The sequence below is a fragment of the Cottoperca gobio genome, chromosome 19, assembly GCF_900634415.1.
Source record: "Cottoperca gobio chromosome 19, fCotGob3.1, whole genome shotgun sequence".
Lineage (NCBI taxonomy): Eukaryota > Metazoa > Chordata > Actinopteri > Perciformes > Bovichtidae > Cottoperca > Cottoperca gobio.
In genome coordinates this window covers 7,588,273-7,605,424 of record NC_041373.1, presented here as the reverse complement: position 1 = coordinate 7,605,424, position 17,152 = coordinate 7,588,273, and the positions used below count along the sequence as shown (strand labels likewise).

Sequence of the window (17,152 nt, the reverse complement as noted above, 5' to 3'; positions counted from 1 at the left end):
CTGATTCACCGTGTTTGGTGCTTGTGTATGCCCTCTGCTGGATTTTCAGGTCAAATACAATCAACCATGCGTTTTATTTTTGTACAACTGGTGTTATTAATGGAGGCATATGCAGAAATAAGTAGTCATCAAGTCGTCCTAAGTAATTCTATATAGCTTTTTTCATTTTTGCTAATAACAAATTTTAATAACACTGAAAACAGTATTTTTATTTAATATAGGCCAACTCATGTTGTTTTGTTATTTCTATTTCTTGGTCTCTGGTTTCAGCCCCATGATAGTTTTGTTTGTAAGCCTGTTTGTCGTCACAATGTGGTATTAGTTTTATTGTATGATTATACACATCAGTAATGTAGAGAAATATGTTTCTTTTCACAAGAGTAGGAAGCCCCGCACGAGGCAGAGCATCAAAAAATTAGTTTGAACTCAAAGTGTTCCTCTCCACGGAAATCTTTAGTAAAAGGCGAAAGATTTATACGCTCTGAAGAGAAACAAGAGTATACTGCCCCTTTAACCAAAAGGTGGAGTATCATATATTCTGACATAGACCCTACAGTGACGGTGGCAGTGTTGTCTAGTAGTGTACTGTAATCTGGGGTATCATTTGACGCTGCAACTCTGAGTGAGTCTTGTAGATGTGCATCAGTGTTCTGTGTTTGTTCTTGATGAAGTTCATGGCAGAAAAGGCTGATTCACATCCAGTCTTTCCCCCCCCAACTTTATACAAGTCAAATGTTTACAAATATTGAAACTTATTCGACACAACTCTATTTTATGCAGTCTGTGGACACAACGCATATAGAATATAAAGAATTTGTCACGGTAAAAACACAATTAATATCAAGGTGAAGGTACATAAAAGTACAATCAATCGGCCATATCTATTCACTTACAACATACTATTATGTGTGTCGACAGTCTGTTTGACTAAAGGGTGTGATCGATGTTATTTTATTAGATTGTTTTTCACAAGAGTAGGAAGCCCCGCACGAGGCAGGGCATCAAAAAATTAGATTGAACTCAAAGTGTTCCTCTCCACGGAAATCTTTAGTAAAAGGCGAAAGATTTATACGCTCTGAAGAGAAACAAGAGTGTACTGCCTCTTTAACCAAAAGATGGAGGACCGAGATATTCCGACATACACCCTACAGTGACGGTGGCAGTGCGCCGGTACAATTTACTTAATGTTGTCTATATTTACAGCATATACTACTTATCCAGAAAAACATACCGTCAGCATACCGTTATGCTTTGTTTATGCACACAAAAGAAAGTTACAAGAACAAGGTCACTTGTTCTTATTTTTTAAGACCGTTTTTAAGGAATTATATTTTCTTCACACAAGCGGCGTGGCTGGCGTCTCCCTTAGAGATAGGGTGAGAAGCTCAGCCATCCGTGAGAGACTCGGAGTAGAGCCGCTGCTCCTTTACGTTGAAAGGAGCCAGTTGAGGTGGTTCGGGGCATCTAGTAGGATGCCACCTGGGCGCCTCCCTAGGGAGGTGTTCCAGGCACGTCCAACTGGGAGGAGACCCCGGGGAAGACCCAGGACTCGGTGGAGAGATTATATCTCCTCACTGGCCTGGGAACGCCTCAGGATCCCCCAGTCGGAGCTGGAGGATGTGGCCCGGAGAAGGGAAGTTTGGGGTTCCTTACTGGAGCTGCTGCCCCCAGCGACCCGACCCCGGATAAGCGGTAGACGATGGATGGAACTGGTGAACTGTGGGGATTCAGCATACACATTGACAGAGATGGATTTACTGTTCCAACATAACTTTGGACATTTAATATGGCACCAAAATGAGATGTGTTAAAACATGAATGCTGCTAATAATATTCACGTATAGCCTACTTAGTCGACGTAGAGCGTAACATCAATATTTCTGCCATTCCCAATTCGTCATTTTATCATAACGTCACGACACCCAGTCTCTCCCCCCCCCCCCGCCCCCCAACTTTATTTGAGTCAAATGTTTACAAATATTGACAAAGCGACACAACTCTATTTTATAGTCTATTGACACAACACATAGATTTAGCATATAAAGCATTTGTCAAAGTATAACCACAATTAATTATAACCGCAAACAATCGGCCATATCTATTCACATACGACATACAATTACATCTATCGTCAATAATAATATAATAATAAGCTTTATTTGTATAGCACCTTTCATACAAGAGTTGCAGCCCAAAGTGCTTCACAGCAAAAAACATAACAATTAGTACAAGGACAGAATAAGAGCATTTACAGTACAATAATCACAGTGTTGATGTAAATGAGTCTCACTCGAGAGAGTTTCATCGATGTTATTATATTAGTTTGTTTTTCACAAGAGTAGGAAGCCCCGCACGAGGCAGGGCATCAAAAAATTAGTTTGAACTCAAAGTGTTCCTCTCCACGGAAATCTTTAGTAAAAGGCGAAAGATTTATACGCTCTGAAGAGAAACAAGAGTGTACTGCCCCTTCAACCAAAAGGTGGAGGATGTTATTTCCCGACGTACACCCTACAGTGACGGTGGCAATGCGCCAAAACCAATACAGCTGAATGTGATCTATAACCTTCATGTATAAACAAACTTTTGATTCATAATTTAGATAAATGATTTTCTTCTATTCAAATCGAAGTAAAATATTGATCAAACATTTGAAATATTGGGCGAGGTGCATGATGGGTAGCGGTTCGTTGATCCCGTTTATTTTACGTACCGCACGGTGGAGGATTTTGTTAGCCCTTGTACTTAGCAAAACAATTAATTATTTTCAATTAAAGTATGAACTAGACTAAATTAAGAACAAGGGAATATAGCGAAAAGGGTCAAACAATAGGTCTGGAAACTATACGCATGCGCTTTACGCCCACAGGGAGTAAAAACATAACGAGAGAATTACCTCCTGCTACTTCCGTCTTTGCACAGGAGGCTTTCCAGTACAAAGAGTTGGTCGTATTCTACGTAGAATGTGAAGTTTTCTTATATATTCCGTCAAAATTAATTCTTAATTAAAACAATTGTCCACGATGCAAAGAAGAACCGATCTTAAAGTAAAGGCATGTGACTTGTGTACGCCATTAACGCTATTCACAGCCTCTCTTGGTTAACAAACGGGCAAGATTAAGTTTTGGATGAGGGTTAAGTCTCCATACACTTCTGTTACACTGAATAATGTAGCCTATACACTTATTATTGTGTACCCTTTTCCTTAAAACATACCGGATACTTTTATCTTTCCAGGCCTCTTAAAAAGCATTCAAAGGAAAATCATCGCCTCTGTCCACACTTAGGCAGTACCCTGGGATGAGGATTCACAAGTTTATTTGAACCACTGGGTTACAGACCTATTTTTTTCTGTGTTGTGCTTACATGTTGCATGTTCCTAAAGTTGTGTTTTCACTCAAATGATCACACAGCAGTTCCAGAGGCCGAAAGTGTCCCTTTCGAAACACCGAAAGTATAATAATAATAAATAATTTTCCAAAGTTACAACCTGTAAGTCATTGGAAATAAATCAGGCCTTAGCAGAGGTTTGTGGTTTTGCAGGAAACAAAGACCTATTAGGTTATAAATCCCTCATCAAGACCTTGCTGAACTCGATATCTTGTAGACAATATCGTTTTCTGCATTTTTGATTTTATATTTTGCAATGAAATCAAAAAGGCTGAACAAATATCAGCATCCGGTGGGTTTCTCAATGTATAATACTTAACCCAATTATTTTCGAGATGATGACTTTACTTGCAGTCCTTTACATAAACATTTTGGTTTATATTCTCACAGAACCAAGACTCCAAATTGTTTGTGCCTTATACAGTTGCTGATAATACCTACAAGTTTCAGGATCAACAGTTCCAGTGAAGACTTCCTTACTTCATTACTCACAATTGGCAGAAAGATGTTACACAAGCAGCTTGTTAAACAATTTCATATTACAGTTTTGTGGCCCAATTAATTTTAATTTTTTTAAATCTTCTAATAAAGCCACTGTATTGTTATAATCTGTTGTGGAGTTTGAAAGGTCTCCCTTGTGGTTTGACAGGTAATCCGTCTTATAATAAAAAGATGTCGCAGCACAGCAGTTTGGTTGACTTTCAAATAGATGAGGTTTATTTGTGGTAATGCCACATTCTTTGTATAATCCAAAAAATTACAAAAGTTAACTGATAATATGGTTACCAGCATAATATCCCAATTTTCAATATTACAGTACATAAAATATGTCACAATCAGAATGTTAGAAGTACAACAGACAAATGGCAGTTTTGTGCAAAAACATCATCAATACTCTTTGTATCAGAAAATACAGTTCTCAACATCAAACTGGCAGGGCATCCTGTGGAAATGTAAAGAACCACTTAAACAATTAATCAGCTCTGAAGTGGATTCATGCAGTATCAATAGCACTCTGAACACATTAATGCAATATTATTTCCATGTTCTTCATCTTGTTAATAACATTAGAAATGTAGACATCAGAACTGTGGTAAACCTCCCCTTCTTCTGCTTTTTAAAATCCGGCAGATGTTACTGATACATTACTTAGCAGCAATGGCATTTAGACTGTACTCTGGACCAACATTATGCTTTATAAACAGTTTGACAGAGGGCACCCCATCTTTGACGCACACCATGAAAAGTTGTCACCTTGGTCTGTCCAAAAGGATTGATTGGTTCTACTTTATCTTTTGGTCATCAGTTCAAATATAAATATAGGTCAATAGTCTAATATAAAAATAAGGCAGGTTTGTTTCATGTTCTTCCCAGTGGGATATGTCAGCCTTTTGTGCATTTCTTTTCACTGTCCACATGTTGTGTAGTGGTTCATTTTCTTGCACACAAGGATGGGCTTCACAAAGGGATTATAAAACCGACCATTTAAAAGTGACTGTGCAGCTACACGCAGCTCTACTCAGTTCATATGGCCTTGACATCTATAAGGTTTCCATGCTGGGCCCCTTGCCTTAAAATCTTGATCCCTTGCAACTTGCGGCCGTGAAGGGTGAAGCGAGACCAGGCGGCCAGCTGGAGCAGGGCACAGGTGATAGGCACAAACACCAACATGTAGAAGCAGCCCAGGCGTAGAGGCGGAGTCCCTGAGCCAGAGGCTACGTCAGGCACAGAAACCAGAGAGTCCTTCATGGGTTCCCTATCAAAAATATCATAACCTGAGGAAGAGAAATCCAACATCCATTATGTAATCCTTCCGTGTATGCAAAACACAGAACAATCAAATCACATATTTAACTTTTTTTTCTCAGAAAGGATGGCCCCTTGGTAACGAGGCAGTTCTGCAAAAAGAGGACGCTAATATTAAAACAAATCAAATATACAAATTGGTTTTGGGTGGATTGCTAATGGTACTGCTAATATGCCTGGTGACCATTGGTCCTTTTTTAAAGAAGCTAATAAATAAAACAAGTAAAAATTGAATTGGGTAAGTCAAGAAAAACTTTGCCGTTTAACTCTGAAAAGTTTCAATAACACTAAACTTTTATCAACATCATATTGTTGAACAGTTACTACCCAATTGGTGTAGACATAGATCATAGATTGGGATTCAATTTAAAAAATGTGCAGGGTCAACAGCTACTTGATACTTTATCTGCCAGTCAGAGACAAGGCAACAACTAGACTTCCTTATGAGGAGTGCTTCTGTCAGTACCTGTGTAAACACACAGCAGCCAGGTGCCAATGAGAGGGGCGAATGTCTGGCCGGGTTTGGTCATCAAGGCAACCATCCCAAAGAGGAGAGCAGAGGTGGCCTGCTGACGTCGATTGACCACAAAGTCCTCGTCCACCAGATCAGAGATAACCAGTTTCAGCAGCTTGCATGTGCCCTCTGTAAACACCCGGTTACTAGAGGGAAGAGAAGTCTCCAGTTACAGACTCCAGCACCGACAGTAATGTAGTTTGTGAAAAAAACATAATATTTAAATATGAATGATGTTTATCAATTTTTCAGTTCTACATTAGAGTACTCTCATTAATAAAGGCGTGTCATTGTGCTTCATACATAAATGAAGCACTTTTGCTCAAACTGAGAGATTGAGGCACAAACTGGAGCAAAGTTAACATTTACCCGGGGGGAAAAGATCTTGTAGCAATAAAAGTTAACACAATATTTGGATACAACATGTAACTGATGTTGCGTTACCTTGGGAGCAGGCTGCGACAGAAAAGAGTCCTTGCCGTGCTAGGCACAGAACAATATGTGTTGCTGTGTGTTTGTGTATTCAGCTTTCAAAAATAATGAACAAAAACAAGCAAACAAAAGTACAAGCGTTCACACATCAGACCCCTGATGCGTGTGCTGATGTGTGTGTGCGTGGCCATACCTAGCAATGAAGATGCACAGCAGATAAATGTGGTCAGCCCCTGCCAGCAGCATAACCACACTAAGTCCCAGTTTGAGCATAAATAGCCAGCGGATAACTTGGTAAACCCCGTAACGCTGGCACAGTGTCAGGAAATACAAGTTGTTCAGGTGGGGAGCAATGTAAGAGATGCCTGCGTGGGAGCAGAAGCACAACTGAATTAAAAAAAAGAAAAGAAATCAGCAGAAAGAATAGCAATAGTAAAAATGAAAAAAGACGGATTGCAAATAATATGGAAATAGAAATCTATTCTGTTTTAGCCTCACATCTTTTTATCCACAGATCTGTTCCTAACAATTAGGAGCTGTATTTGAGAATACCACATCACTGGCTGTCTGAGATCTCCCTGATATTTAAATGTAGGATGATAATCTTTGGGCAAAATTGGATCAAATTACAACGCTGCATCCACAAAGGCAACTAAAATGGGTTTGTAATATAACCTTGAATGCCTCTTGCTTGCACGCTGCCAGTAATGATATACCTTCATTCTGTTACATTCGTTATAGTTTTCAGAATAAATATATATATTTAAATCACACTCCTCTTCACTTCAAGTGTTTAATGCTGTGATAATTACTGCAGTATTCCTTCTCGTCTGTGTTGCCTAGCTCTAGCACTACCGAACATGGATTAAGAAGACTTGAATGTGTGAGTTATTTCCTGTCTCTTACCGAGTAAGATTGAACCAGTGGAGGCAGAAATATTGTCAGACAGCAGATGTTCCAGGAAAAGAGGGAAGAAGTTGCTGTTGAAATGGCAGTGAAACACCTGCAGGGGAGCAGAGACATCAGCAGAATGTTTAGGACAAAATGCAAGAAAAAACAAAACCACTGTATTACACAAGAAAATGACTGAAGAAAATGTCTCATAAGATAGAGACATAGACACACAAACCAAAACTAAACTATTTGCAATGCAATCAATTAGGGGATAGGTTATGATTCAGCTTTTTGATTTTTCAAACTAAGGATCCGAGAATGTTGTACAGATTGTAAAGCCTTCTGCTCTGAGAAATATCTTTAGTTCTAGGCTATATAAATATAATATACAAAATGATTAATCTCTCCATATAATCACATTATTATGTTAATTTTAGCAAACTATAACAACATATAAATATTTGGACACTTATTTCTTCCAGGTAAAACACTAAGAGAACGGCTGACTCAATAAGATCAAACATTTTTACAATTTGTTTTTAATACTTGCTGTACCATATCAATATGACAATGCTGCTGTGATAACAAGCACAATTCATTTAGTCAATACAATCAACCCCCAATTCAAATGAGTTTTTTCACTTGTTAGGACATTTTTATCAGGTCTTTCCACTTCATCTCCACTAGCATTCATAGCCCATCTGATGAGATTATTAATATCTTACCTGAACAAGGTTCATTGACACAAACCACATGAAGTTCTTGTGTTTGGAGAGCTGTTTGAGGTACTGTCCAATGGTGACAGGTTTTTCCGGCTGGGTAAGTGGAGCATGGTCAACACTCAGCCTGGGACAAAGAGAGAGGAGTGAGATGGAGAGAAAACACAACAACATAATTCAAAAAAACAGAAATCCAAAAGTCTTACTCTTTGAGTGTCACTGCATCATCCTGTCTTGGACGGACTTCCTTTTGGAAACGATGCTGTAGCAACCGAGACACTAAGAAAAAGCCCAAGATGGAAAAAGCTGCAAGACTCACACAGAATAGACGGAAGTAGTAGAAATCCTCCTTGTCCCAGAAGCAGTAGGATAGAAAAACGGAGAGTGAGCCAAAAGCGCTGAACACAGAGCAGTGGAAGTTGAGGCGTGTGCGATCGGTGTTGGACACAGCGAGGTCAGCCAGCAGGGCGCTGTGGTGGAGGTCCACCATTGTGAGGAAACCATCGTACAGACACAGGCACAGCAGGAACTGCAGGCCCGGTCTGGCCCACGCCACCCAGAAGGCCAGGAAGGACAGAGCGAAGAGCGGGCCATTTGTGGAGAGAGCCTTCAGGCGCCTCAGCACCACCTCTGGAGTTGTGATCTGAGGGCCGGACCTGGGTGGAAAAACAAACCAAAATGAAAAAAATCGGAATAATCTTCATGATAATTAAGAAACTTCTCTGGTGAAACTAGTCAAAAACAAACAAGGACAAAAGATCTATTTAAAAACTGTTTAGTTGGCTGAGGATATATTAGTGGTCACTTTAACACGGCTGAAAGTATATGTATAACCACCTACAGAATCAGCAAACACCATGAACACAATAAAATAAAACCATCATACAAAGGGGATATAAATAAAAAGGGGAAGATCAGCTTAAAAGGGTGCAAACCTTTCCACAGAATAATGTAATCCGGTTTGTTATGTCACCACATTACAACAGTACAGTCACAGATGGCCTAATCAAAACGAAATGCAAACACAGATGGCAGCTTTACGATTTGACAATTCTCGCTCTGACGACGTGTTTATCTTGCCTCTTGACCATTATTGCAGCTCATAAAAGAGTTTACTCTGAAACATTTGCACGGTTCATAGCTAAGGGGCAATGTGTGCAAGAACCTCAATGGCAGAAATCTGCAGGTTGATTGGGAAGTCAGGAGGGATTGGAGGATCTGTGTCTATATATTCTAAGGAAATGTCACTCGAGTTTCAAAACATACTTCTTTGTCAATATGTTATACTGGAACATACATGGGCAGAACATTTTAATCAACAGTAGTTCTCAGCTGATCGTTAGCTGTGATACACATCGCAGAAACAATGTGATGCTGATATTAAGACATTGTCTGATGTCAACTTATTACTTGCCTCTCTGCACAGGGAAAGAGGACACTGTTGCTTTAAATTACTCCTTTCAAAAGAGGATGGGTATCTGAAAAACCTCAGAACTAACCTTGTTTTTATTGCTTGTACATCTGACATATCGTGTGATGTTATGTTATTGTATGTTCTCAATGAAACTGACATATTTGGAAACTTACCGTCATCTTGAAAAACAAAAAAGCTGTTATCATAATAATAATGGCTTCTTATTCTCGTTGGCATCTTGTCTGTTGTTTGTTTTTCCTTTTGCAATGTTCTGTTGCATTATTTACAGCAATGTTTTCTCAGAAGGCCGGATACTTACTGAGGAGAGCTGAGGAAGGCGCGATCACTAAGCCAGCCGAAGAGCGGGTCATTCAGACTGTTCCATATAAGGAACACTGTCTGTGGAGCAGCAGAGAGGGCAGATGAGAAGACAGTATAGCTTTATAAAAAACAAATAAATGAAGATGATGGTTTACTGATGAGTTAGAACATGATATCCAGCTTCTGAGAATTAGAAGAACTAACATGTGAGGACTGTGGCTCTTGATAATTGTGATACTTATTTAGAGACTTCAGTTTTCATTTGAATAAAACAATTATAGGGCAATTTTATTTTACAGTTTTATCATCATTGAATCATACAAAATGTACAATTACTCCAAAAATGGTTTGTGATATACTTGGGAATGCCAGGTGATTACAATATGATGAACTTCAACGCAAATTATGTAATTTTATGACTTCTGGCAAACAACCACAACACTGACGCATGCGCGAAGAGGATAAGATGCTGTCACAGGCGACTGATTTCGGTAGGTTTAAAAATGATTGGAAACTTTTGGAATAATAGAAGTACACAGCAAATATATAACATAGGTCTAGTCGCTTTTAGAATTTTTTATGCAGAAATGTAACATAACATTTTCTTTATTTTTAAATTAGACATCAAGACCCAACTAATTGTGTTTTGTCTTGCTTCACCAATACATTTGAATAAAGACATCATGACCTATAGTTTTCCATAGATATATGTATTCGATATATCGAAACTAGAAGAAAATCTTCTGGTTACCGTGATGCCAATTGTATTCTGTAGTGCCCACCCTCATCACATTTGTTTCAGCCCAAATGGTTTTAAAGATAGAAATCTGCGTCTGAACGTCTTGACTACCAACCAAACTGGTTAGCAGGACTCACATACCGCTGACACACGGCAACACCGAACTGGTAAACCAGTGCGACATTTCAAGCTTGGACTACAAGTGAAATTTTAGATCACGTGTTTAACTGAGTATTGTCTTCTTTCGATATGTTTAACTCTGTATTTATCTGCATCTCGACATCATTGCAAATGGAGGGAAACCTCAATGATTTCCGAGGCTTAAATAAAAAAAGGTATGAATGAAATGAGTAACTGACTCAGCAACAGACGCAGGTCTCTCGTCACTCACCTCTCCCACCCAGAAGGAGATTTTATCAATCTTGTAGATAGACACGAATGTCTCCACATAGTAAAGCAGGAACACATTGTGGAGGATGGAGGTAAACAAGGCCAAAGAACCGTAGAGCACTGCAGTAGAGATGACGACGCTTTGCCAGCAGCCCCAGGCGCTCCTGCCCATTCTTCTTTCTCAATCACTCTGCTCCGTCTTTTCTTTATGCCAAGCTGCAAACATCCCAGGGCCTGGCCGACCCAGGGTCACCACCTCATCGTAGCCTGCAAACACACCGGGCAAGTGAATAAATCTAGTTATTTTCAGTTCAGTAGACAAAAAGGACAAAAAACTATTCTATCAACCTGAAGCAAAAATACATTTTGCAAGTGAGCACACTACATCTGAATATGTTAAAGATATTTCTGAGCATTACTGGAGGTTACAGCCTTGTCTCTAATATTAACATGTCTGTCCCTGCACAGAGATTGAGCAGACCAAAAGAGAGCTATTTCCATAGCAATGGCGCCCTAAGTAGTCATTAAAGTTAGTTACGCCGTAGGCCACGGTTCCTTTCTCGTTTGGCCCTCGCCCAGCTGTGGTGTGCAAAACCATAATTTTTCTCAGTCATTTTTATGACCACACCCCTGACGCTCACAAAAAGCTGTTTTTTTTTCACAGTGATCTACAAAAGGAAAGTCATATGACCCTCAGTCATTCTTCTGAGGCAAAGGGCTTTCACTGGGCTTTGTTTTTCTTAGGTGTCATATTCAAAATTGCATTCTGACTAGGCCTGAACCATTTTGAAAAAAGATCTAATTGCCATTATGGTGTGATTTTTGTGGAGATCTGTACCAAACAAAGATGTATTTTTAAAAGTTTTAAATGTGCTTCACTACATAGTTTACACCTACTGTAAATGCTTAGGTCATAATATCTGATTGTTTTAAAGACAAAGAAAGCACACATAATGTTATCTCCATGTCACATCTCCTTGCAAATGACTGTCTTTTGTCACAGCAACTGAGACACAGAGTTTCCCACAATGAATGCAAATCCTGCATCAGTTTACATAGTTGCAGACATTGTTTCACTTCCATCTTGAAGCCCCTGGTGCAGTCTAGCACGTCGTAGCACCCTCGGGAGAAAAATTCACTTTAACAGGCTTCTTACTTCACACCTGACTCCCACAAGCTGAGACTTGCCCTGATCTACAAAACATCCGCTCACATCTTTAGTATGGGAAGCCATTTAATAGCTCAAAATAACAGTGTCTCAAGGCAATGTGATTCTTTCTATCAGCGTCAACCACAAAGCATCAAATCTGCAAAACCGCATATTCATATCAGGATCTCAGTGAGATAGCAAACCACAGCAACCTGCTTTGGAGTTCAACAAAAAGCTTTCCTACCGTGTTCCTATCAGATCCAAGCAGTAAAGCAGATGAATCTCAGCTGGCTGCACAATATCACATCTCTAACACAAAGCCTATCTTACTAAGATCAGAAGTGGTCTACTTGGTAAAAGGCAACAAAGCGGGACCTGGATCTACAAATATCCAATTCATTTCCTCTCAGCCACAGCAGATTCAGGAACTGCTTCCACCTGTGGAGGTTTCTTAGCAGGGATGTGTTGTATTCATTCAGATAGCCAAAATATTTGATTGCCAAACATGGCGATTGATTGAGATACATTAGCAGAACACGACAAAAGAGTTTACTATCCATTGGCTGAGGAGGCAGAGTGGTCGTCCAGTGGTCGGAGGGTCGGTGATTTGATCCCGAGCCCCTGCAGTCAGCATGTCAAAGTGTCCTTGGGCAAGATACTCAACCCCAAATTGCTCCCGAAGGCCTGGCCAACATAGTTATCCCTACCTTGTATGGTAGCCACTGAATGTGTGTGAATGCTGACATTGGAAAAGCGCTATATAAATGCAGTCCAATTAGCATCTTATTTATGACTTGTTGCACATTCACACTGCAAGCCTTTGTGTTCAATTTCGATATGACTGTTCAGACGGACGTCGCATTGCAAAAAATCTGACCTGTATCTGATTTAGGACAACATATGAAAGTGGCCAAAATCAGTAATGAAAAGATCAGATTCCCTGTGATTTGAGCTGTTTCACACTGGTTTGAGAAAAACAGATCTGAATCACAGGTCACAGTCTGCACATAGCCATATTATAAATGAGGTTGATAATATAGAAGCTGCAAAGGCACAACATATAAACACTACCGGTGTTTGTTCAAAGGTTTTTAACCTTCTATTCATAGCCTCCTAACAACAAGCTGGAATAATAATGTAGCCATAAAATAAAAAAAAAAGGAGAAACACTAAACAGCATCTTTTACACACATTTAAGGAACATGTGGCGTTGCGTCTCTTTAAAAATGACATGTCAACAAACATTAATACATTTTATTTAAAAAGCAAATGTTATAAAGTGCTTCACGGTAATGAAAGCAAAATAAGTGAAGCAAAGGTAATGAACAATAAAATAACTATTAAAACCCTTTCATTGTTTTTGGAAGAGCTGTTCTTCCAGCCAAACACCAAAGAAGTAGTATTTAATCTTTCTTAACCAACTTCTAAAACCCTGTCAGTGATATACTGTGGTTTTGAAAACATTGGGAACAAAATTTGCAGAAAGAAAGAACCATTTGAAGGAACAAATCTGACCCCATTTTCAGTCTTCTTGAATTGTTATGAAACCGAAAATGAAAGTAGTCACACATTATAATTCCTTATGCAAACTGGATATGTCTGATTTAGTAGTTTTAAGCAGAGAGTGGAAGTTTGCTTAAGACTATTAATCACCTGCTTATTAGTAACTTCCATGGAAATACGATGTTATTATGTTATACCGTTTTGGGTTACTTGGTCTCTAAAATACATAAGCCTACGATATACTTTTAAATAAGTGGTGTATTTATTCAATCGTGTATATATATCTATAACTATTGCACATATTGTGTCTACATTTTCTTCTGATTAGTCTAAACAATATAACGTAGTAGTTTAACATCAACCAGCCATCATAAATAGTATTATTATTTAACATTAGTTACAGTATTATTATTATTTATTCACTATCTGTTATGGTTACTATCAGCTAGTTAGCTAGCTAATGTAAATGAATAAGCTTGGACTAAGGTCTCTGGGCCATTAAAGCTACAACTAAAGCTCCACATGTGTCTGATAACAGCAGCTGGTAAGATCGATAACTATCTTGTACGATAATACTATTTATAGCACGAACCTGTCATTGGGTTGCATAGCGTTGCCAACTAAGCTACTGCTAATGTGTAGCACTAGCGAGTCTTTTTAAATGCTAATATTAGCTAGCTGGTTAACGATAACAAGCTGCCTGTCTGGAGAGCAACACGTTTACAATGAGCTTCAAGTGATAGTCATATCAGAGCAAGAGAGGAATGTTACGTACCGACGAAAGAGACGTTAACCGGACCGAATGAAGGGTGTTTTTCTCGGTGGGAAGCTGACTTGTTGGCTCTTCTACTCGTCGGCAGCAGCTGTGTCTCGGTGGGGGCGCACAGACATGACCACGTCACGACAACTACAGTCGGTTACTCACGTCCGTGACGGCCGTAGTGGATTTATGAAAGTGGGTTTCCCGGTTAGTGTAGCCAAACAGAGCTACAGCGCCATCCAGTGCAAATGTTAGCAGAACCAGTTCTCCCAGTCTGTTTGCATGTAGGTCAAACACGAAGAGCTGCATGACCTCCAGGGCAGTTTTCAATCAGTGATGGAAGTAACTAGGCTAATTAATTAGGCTGCATTTACTCAACGGAGGCAGGCTCCTTGGGCTTAACATGATTATTTCCATTTTCTGTTACTTTATACTCCACCGTATTTCACAGGAAAATATGTTTTACTCCATTACATTTATTTATTTATAATGTAATTAACTACCAATTAATACAACAACAATATAATCAACAAATAAATTATGGGTATTATTATAGAATTTGACTATTACATTTGCATGCAACCCAGCAATATAAAGTAATTCATGTTACAACATCAAAGTGAGATACACCATTAATGCATCAATAATTATAATTCAATAATATGATAAAATACATTATTCTAAAATGGCCATGGGTCATTCTGCATAGTGTTTGGTACTTTAAGTATATTTTGATGTTCAAACTTTTGTAATTTTACATAAGTAACATTTTAGTAAATGCATGACTTCTTACTTGTAACAGAGTAAAGAAAGAAGAGAAAAGAAAGAAGCAGTTGAAGACACATCTGCCCCCTTTTTCAGTCTTTTTGCATAGATATGGTATTGTGCGTACAGCATCATTTCTTATGTAATGTCTGGATATGTCTGTTTTAGTAGTTTAATGCAAAAAAAACGAGGCAAAGTTTGCTTAAGACTATTGATCACCTGCTTATTATTAAAATCCATGGACATACTCAGACTCAGAGCTATGATCTGATAACCTTCTACTATTTTGGGTTACTTTGTCTCATAATACAGCATACCTAAAATAAGTATGTATTCATTTATTTCACATTTGAGTATCACTTTTGCACTATTGACATTTTTCTGAAATTAAAAGTTTCTATGATTAGACCTAATATAATGTATACCACTGACCTAAAACTTCTTACAGGTGTTATACTAAGCAGTGTAGAGGGAACAGGAACGTTTTGTCTTTCCATCTCTTCTCCAGCAGGGGTCAGTCAAGAGGCACAGATCAGATGGACACTTTTCATACTTTATATATTATTACATTTACAGTCAATAGGACACATTAGAAAGCATGAATGCTGAGAAAGTGTTTAATTAAGTGTTCATTTTAAGAAACAATAACATTTCTATGTGTGCATAAATAATTTTAGTATCAGTAAAACATGTAGCCCTAGTTGTATGTCTTTGTGGATTTCATAGCTTTCTACAATCAACACTGAACACTTAAATTGTCTTTTTCACCCAGACTTTCACAAAATGTTCTCATAATTTCACCCAATGAGTGCTATTTTAGGATTAAATCTATTTAATCTTTATCAAAGGCTCAATGATTGTCCAGGACAAGATAGGCAGCAATAACAGTGAGTTGCACAAAACAAATCCACATCTATCTTACCCTTAAGGAATATTATAGATACATAATTTATAATAATTTAACCAGGACACATTTTAAATAGATTCTACTGATACTTTATCATTTAAAACATTGCCAAAATAAAACGTTTATGTATCTAAACAACAAAAAATAAAGGTTACGCTACATGAAGAAACTATGGTCAAAACATAAGGCAGGTCGTGTGTGTGTGTGTGTGTGTGTGTGTGTGTAGTGTGTGTGTGTGTGTGTGTGTGTGTGTGTGTGTGTGTGTGTGTGTGTGTGTGTGAGACAGGGGGTGGGGAGGCTTGACTGTGTGCTGTGTATGAGCATTGGATAACTGCAGCAGCAGCAGCAGAGCAGCAGCTCGGTGTTTCGCCGCGGAGAGGACGACTCAGAGGATATTTTTGGACTCCAGAAAAGCAGGCGAGTCAGTATTTTAATGCTTTTATTCTTTTCTACTGTTCCCTTTATTTCACATGTTTCTTCTACTTTTCCTGCGCACACGCACACGTTCTCTGTACATGTATGTGTACTCAGGTGAAGGTGAGCAAAGAGTGTGCAGTGCTGTTTTCCCTCTCAGTGCTGCAGTCCAGGTCGGACAGGTGCACATGGGTGGATGTTTGCACGTTCATAGCGCACGCGGGCTGCTTACATACAGCCTGCGAAAAAAGCGTGCTAATACTTAAGTCCATATTCGTGTAAGTTAATTAAGTGAATTACTGTTAGGGTATGTGCTGGAGTGCTTTTCTCTCACCGGGGCCATATCATGACATGTCTTGAAGCTTCTTATTAATATGCGCGGACTGCATTGTTCTTAAAGTCAAAGATATGATAGCGAATCCTACATATACGTTACTCATCTGTTTTGAAACTGTGTTTCTGTCTTTCACTTGGACGAAGTAGGTGAAAGTATAGCATGAGACAGAGATACGTGGAAAGAGCTACTACTGTAAGGTTATTTTCTGTGGTTTGTCGTAAAAGTTTATTAAACTTAACCATCAAAACTTTATAAATTTGTCAATGGTTCCTTGCTCTTTATTGGATATGTATTAGGACTGCAACGATTATTTTCAATGTCAATTAATCTGCCGAGTATTTTCTTGATTAATCGATTAACCGTTTATAAAATGTCAGAAAATAGTGAAAAATGTCCATCACAGTTTCTCAATTTCCAAGGTGATATTTTTAAATGTATTGTTATCAGTCCAAAACCCAAAGATATTCACTTTAATATGATATAAATCTGAGAAAAGCAGGAGATGTTTTTCCTCCATGTTTAAGAGGCTGAAAACAGCATTTTCTGCCATTTTGTCAAAAATTTCCTTAACGATTATGAAAATAGTTGGCGATTATTTGTCTGTCAATCACTAATCTATTAGTCGGCTAATCGTTGCAGCCTTAATATGAATGAGATATAGCTGTAACTCTGGTAAGAAATGTGTTTAATAGATTCATTA

General features: G+C 38.6%; 2 protein-coding genes and 3 non-coding genes across 5 annotated transcripts in view; 1 reads left to right on the top strand and 4 right to left on the bottom strand.

The window, feature by feature from the left end:
* Nucleotides 1-386: 386 nt before the first annotated feature.
* On the bottom strand, nt 387-501 carry LOC115025141 (U5 spliceosomal RNA). The gene has a single exon (XR_003834184.1). It is a non-coding gene; the product is annotated as a U5 spliceosomal RNA (small nuclear RNA).
* Nucleotides 502-980: 479 nt separating this feature from the next.
* On the bottom strand, nt 981-1,095 carry LOC115025140 (U5 spliceosomal RNA). The gene has a single exon (XR_003834183.1). It is a non-coding gene; the product is annotated as a U5 spliceosomal RNA (small nuclear RNA).
* A 1,249-nt stretch (nt 1,096-2,344) lies between these two features.
* LOC115025139 (U5 spliceosomal RNA) lies at nt 2,345-2,459 on the bottom strand. The gene has a single exon (XR_003834182.1). It is a non-coding gene; the product is annotated as a U5 spliceosomal RNA (small nuclear RNA).
* Nucleotides 2,460-4,076: 1,617 nt separating this feature from the next.
* Nucleotides 4,077-14,297, bottom strand: mfsd13a (major facilitator superfamily domain containing 13A). Its single transcript, XM_029456955.1, has 9 exons — nt 14,045-14,297; nt 10,618-10,883; nt 9,486-9,565; nt 7,959-8,408; nt 7,759-7,879; nt 7,046-7,142; nt 6,333-6,504; nt 5,660-5,853; nt 4,077-5,162 (listed from the first exon to the last, which is right to left on the bottom strand). The coding sequence occupies exons 2-9, from the start codon at nt 10,786-10,788 to the stop codon at nt 4,912-4,914; spliced, it is 1,536 nt and encodes a 511-aa protein (XP_029312815.1). The 5' UTR covers nt 10,789-10,883; nt 14,045-14,297; the 3' UTR covers nt 4,077-4,911.
* Nucleotides 14,298-16,031: 1,734 nt separating this feature from the next.
* Nucleotides 16,032-17,152, top strand: part of sema4gb (sema domain, immunoglobulin domain (Ig), transmembrane domain (TM) and short cytoplasmic domain, (semaphorin) 4Gb) — a 35,844-nt gene continuing 34,723 nt past the window's right edge. Inside the window, exon 1 of the mRNA XM_029455658.1 lies at nt 16,032-16,122. The gene's annotated coding sequence lies outside the window, so the exon portion shown is untranslated. The remainder of the gene's footprint in view (nt 16,123-17,152) is intronic.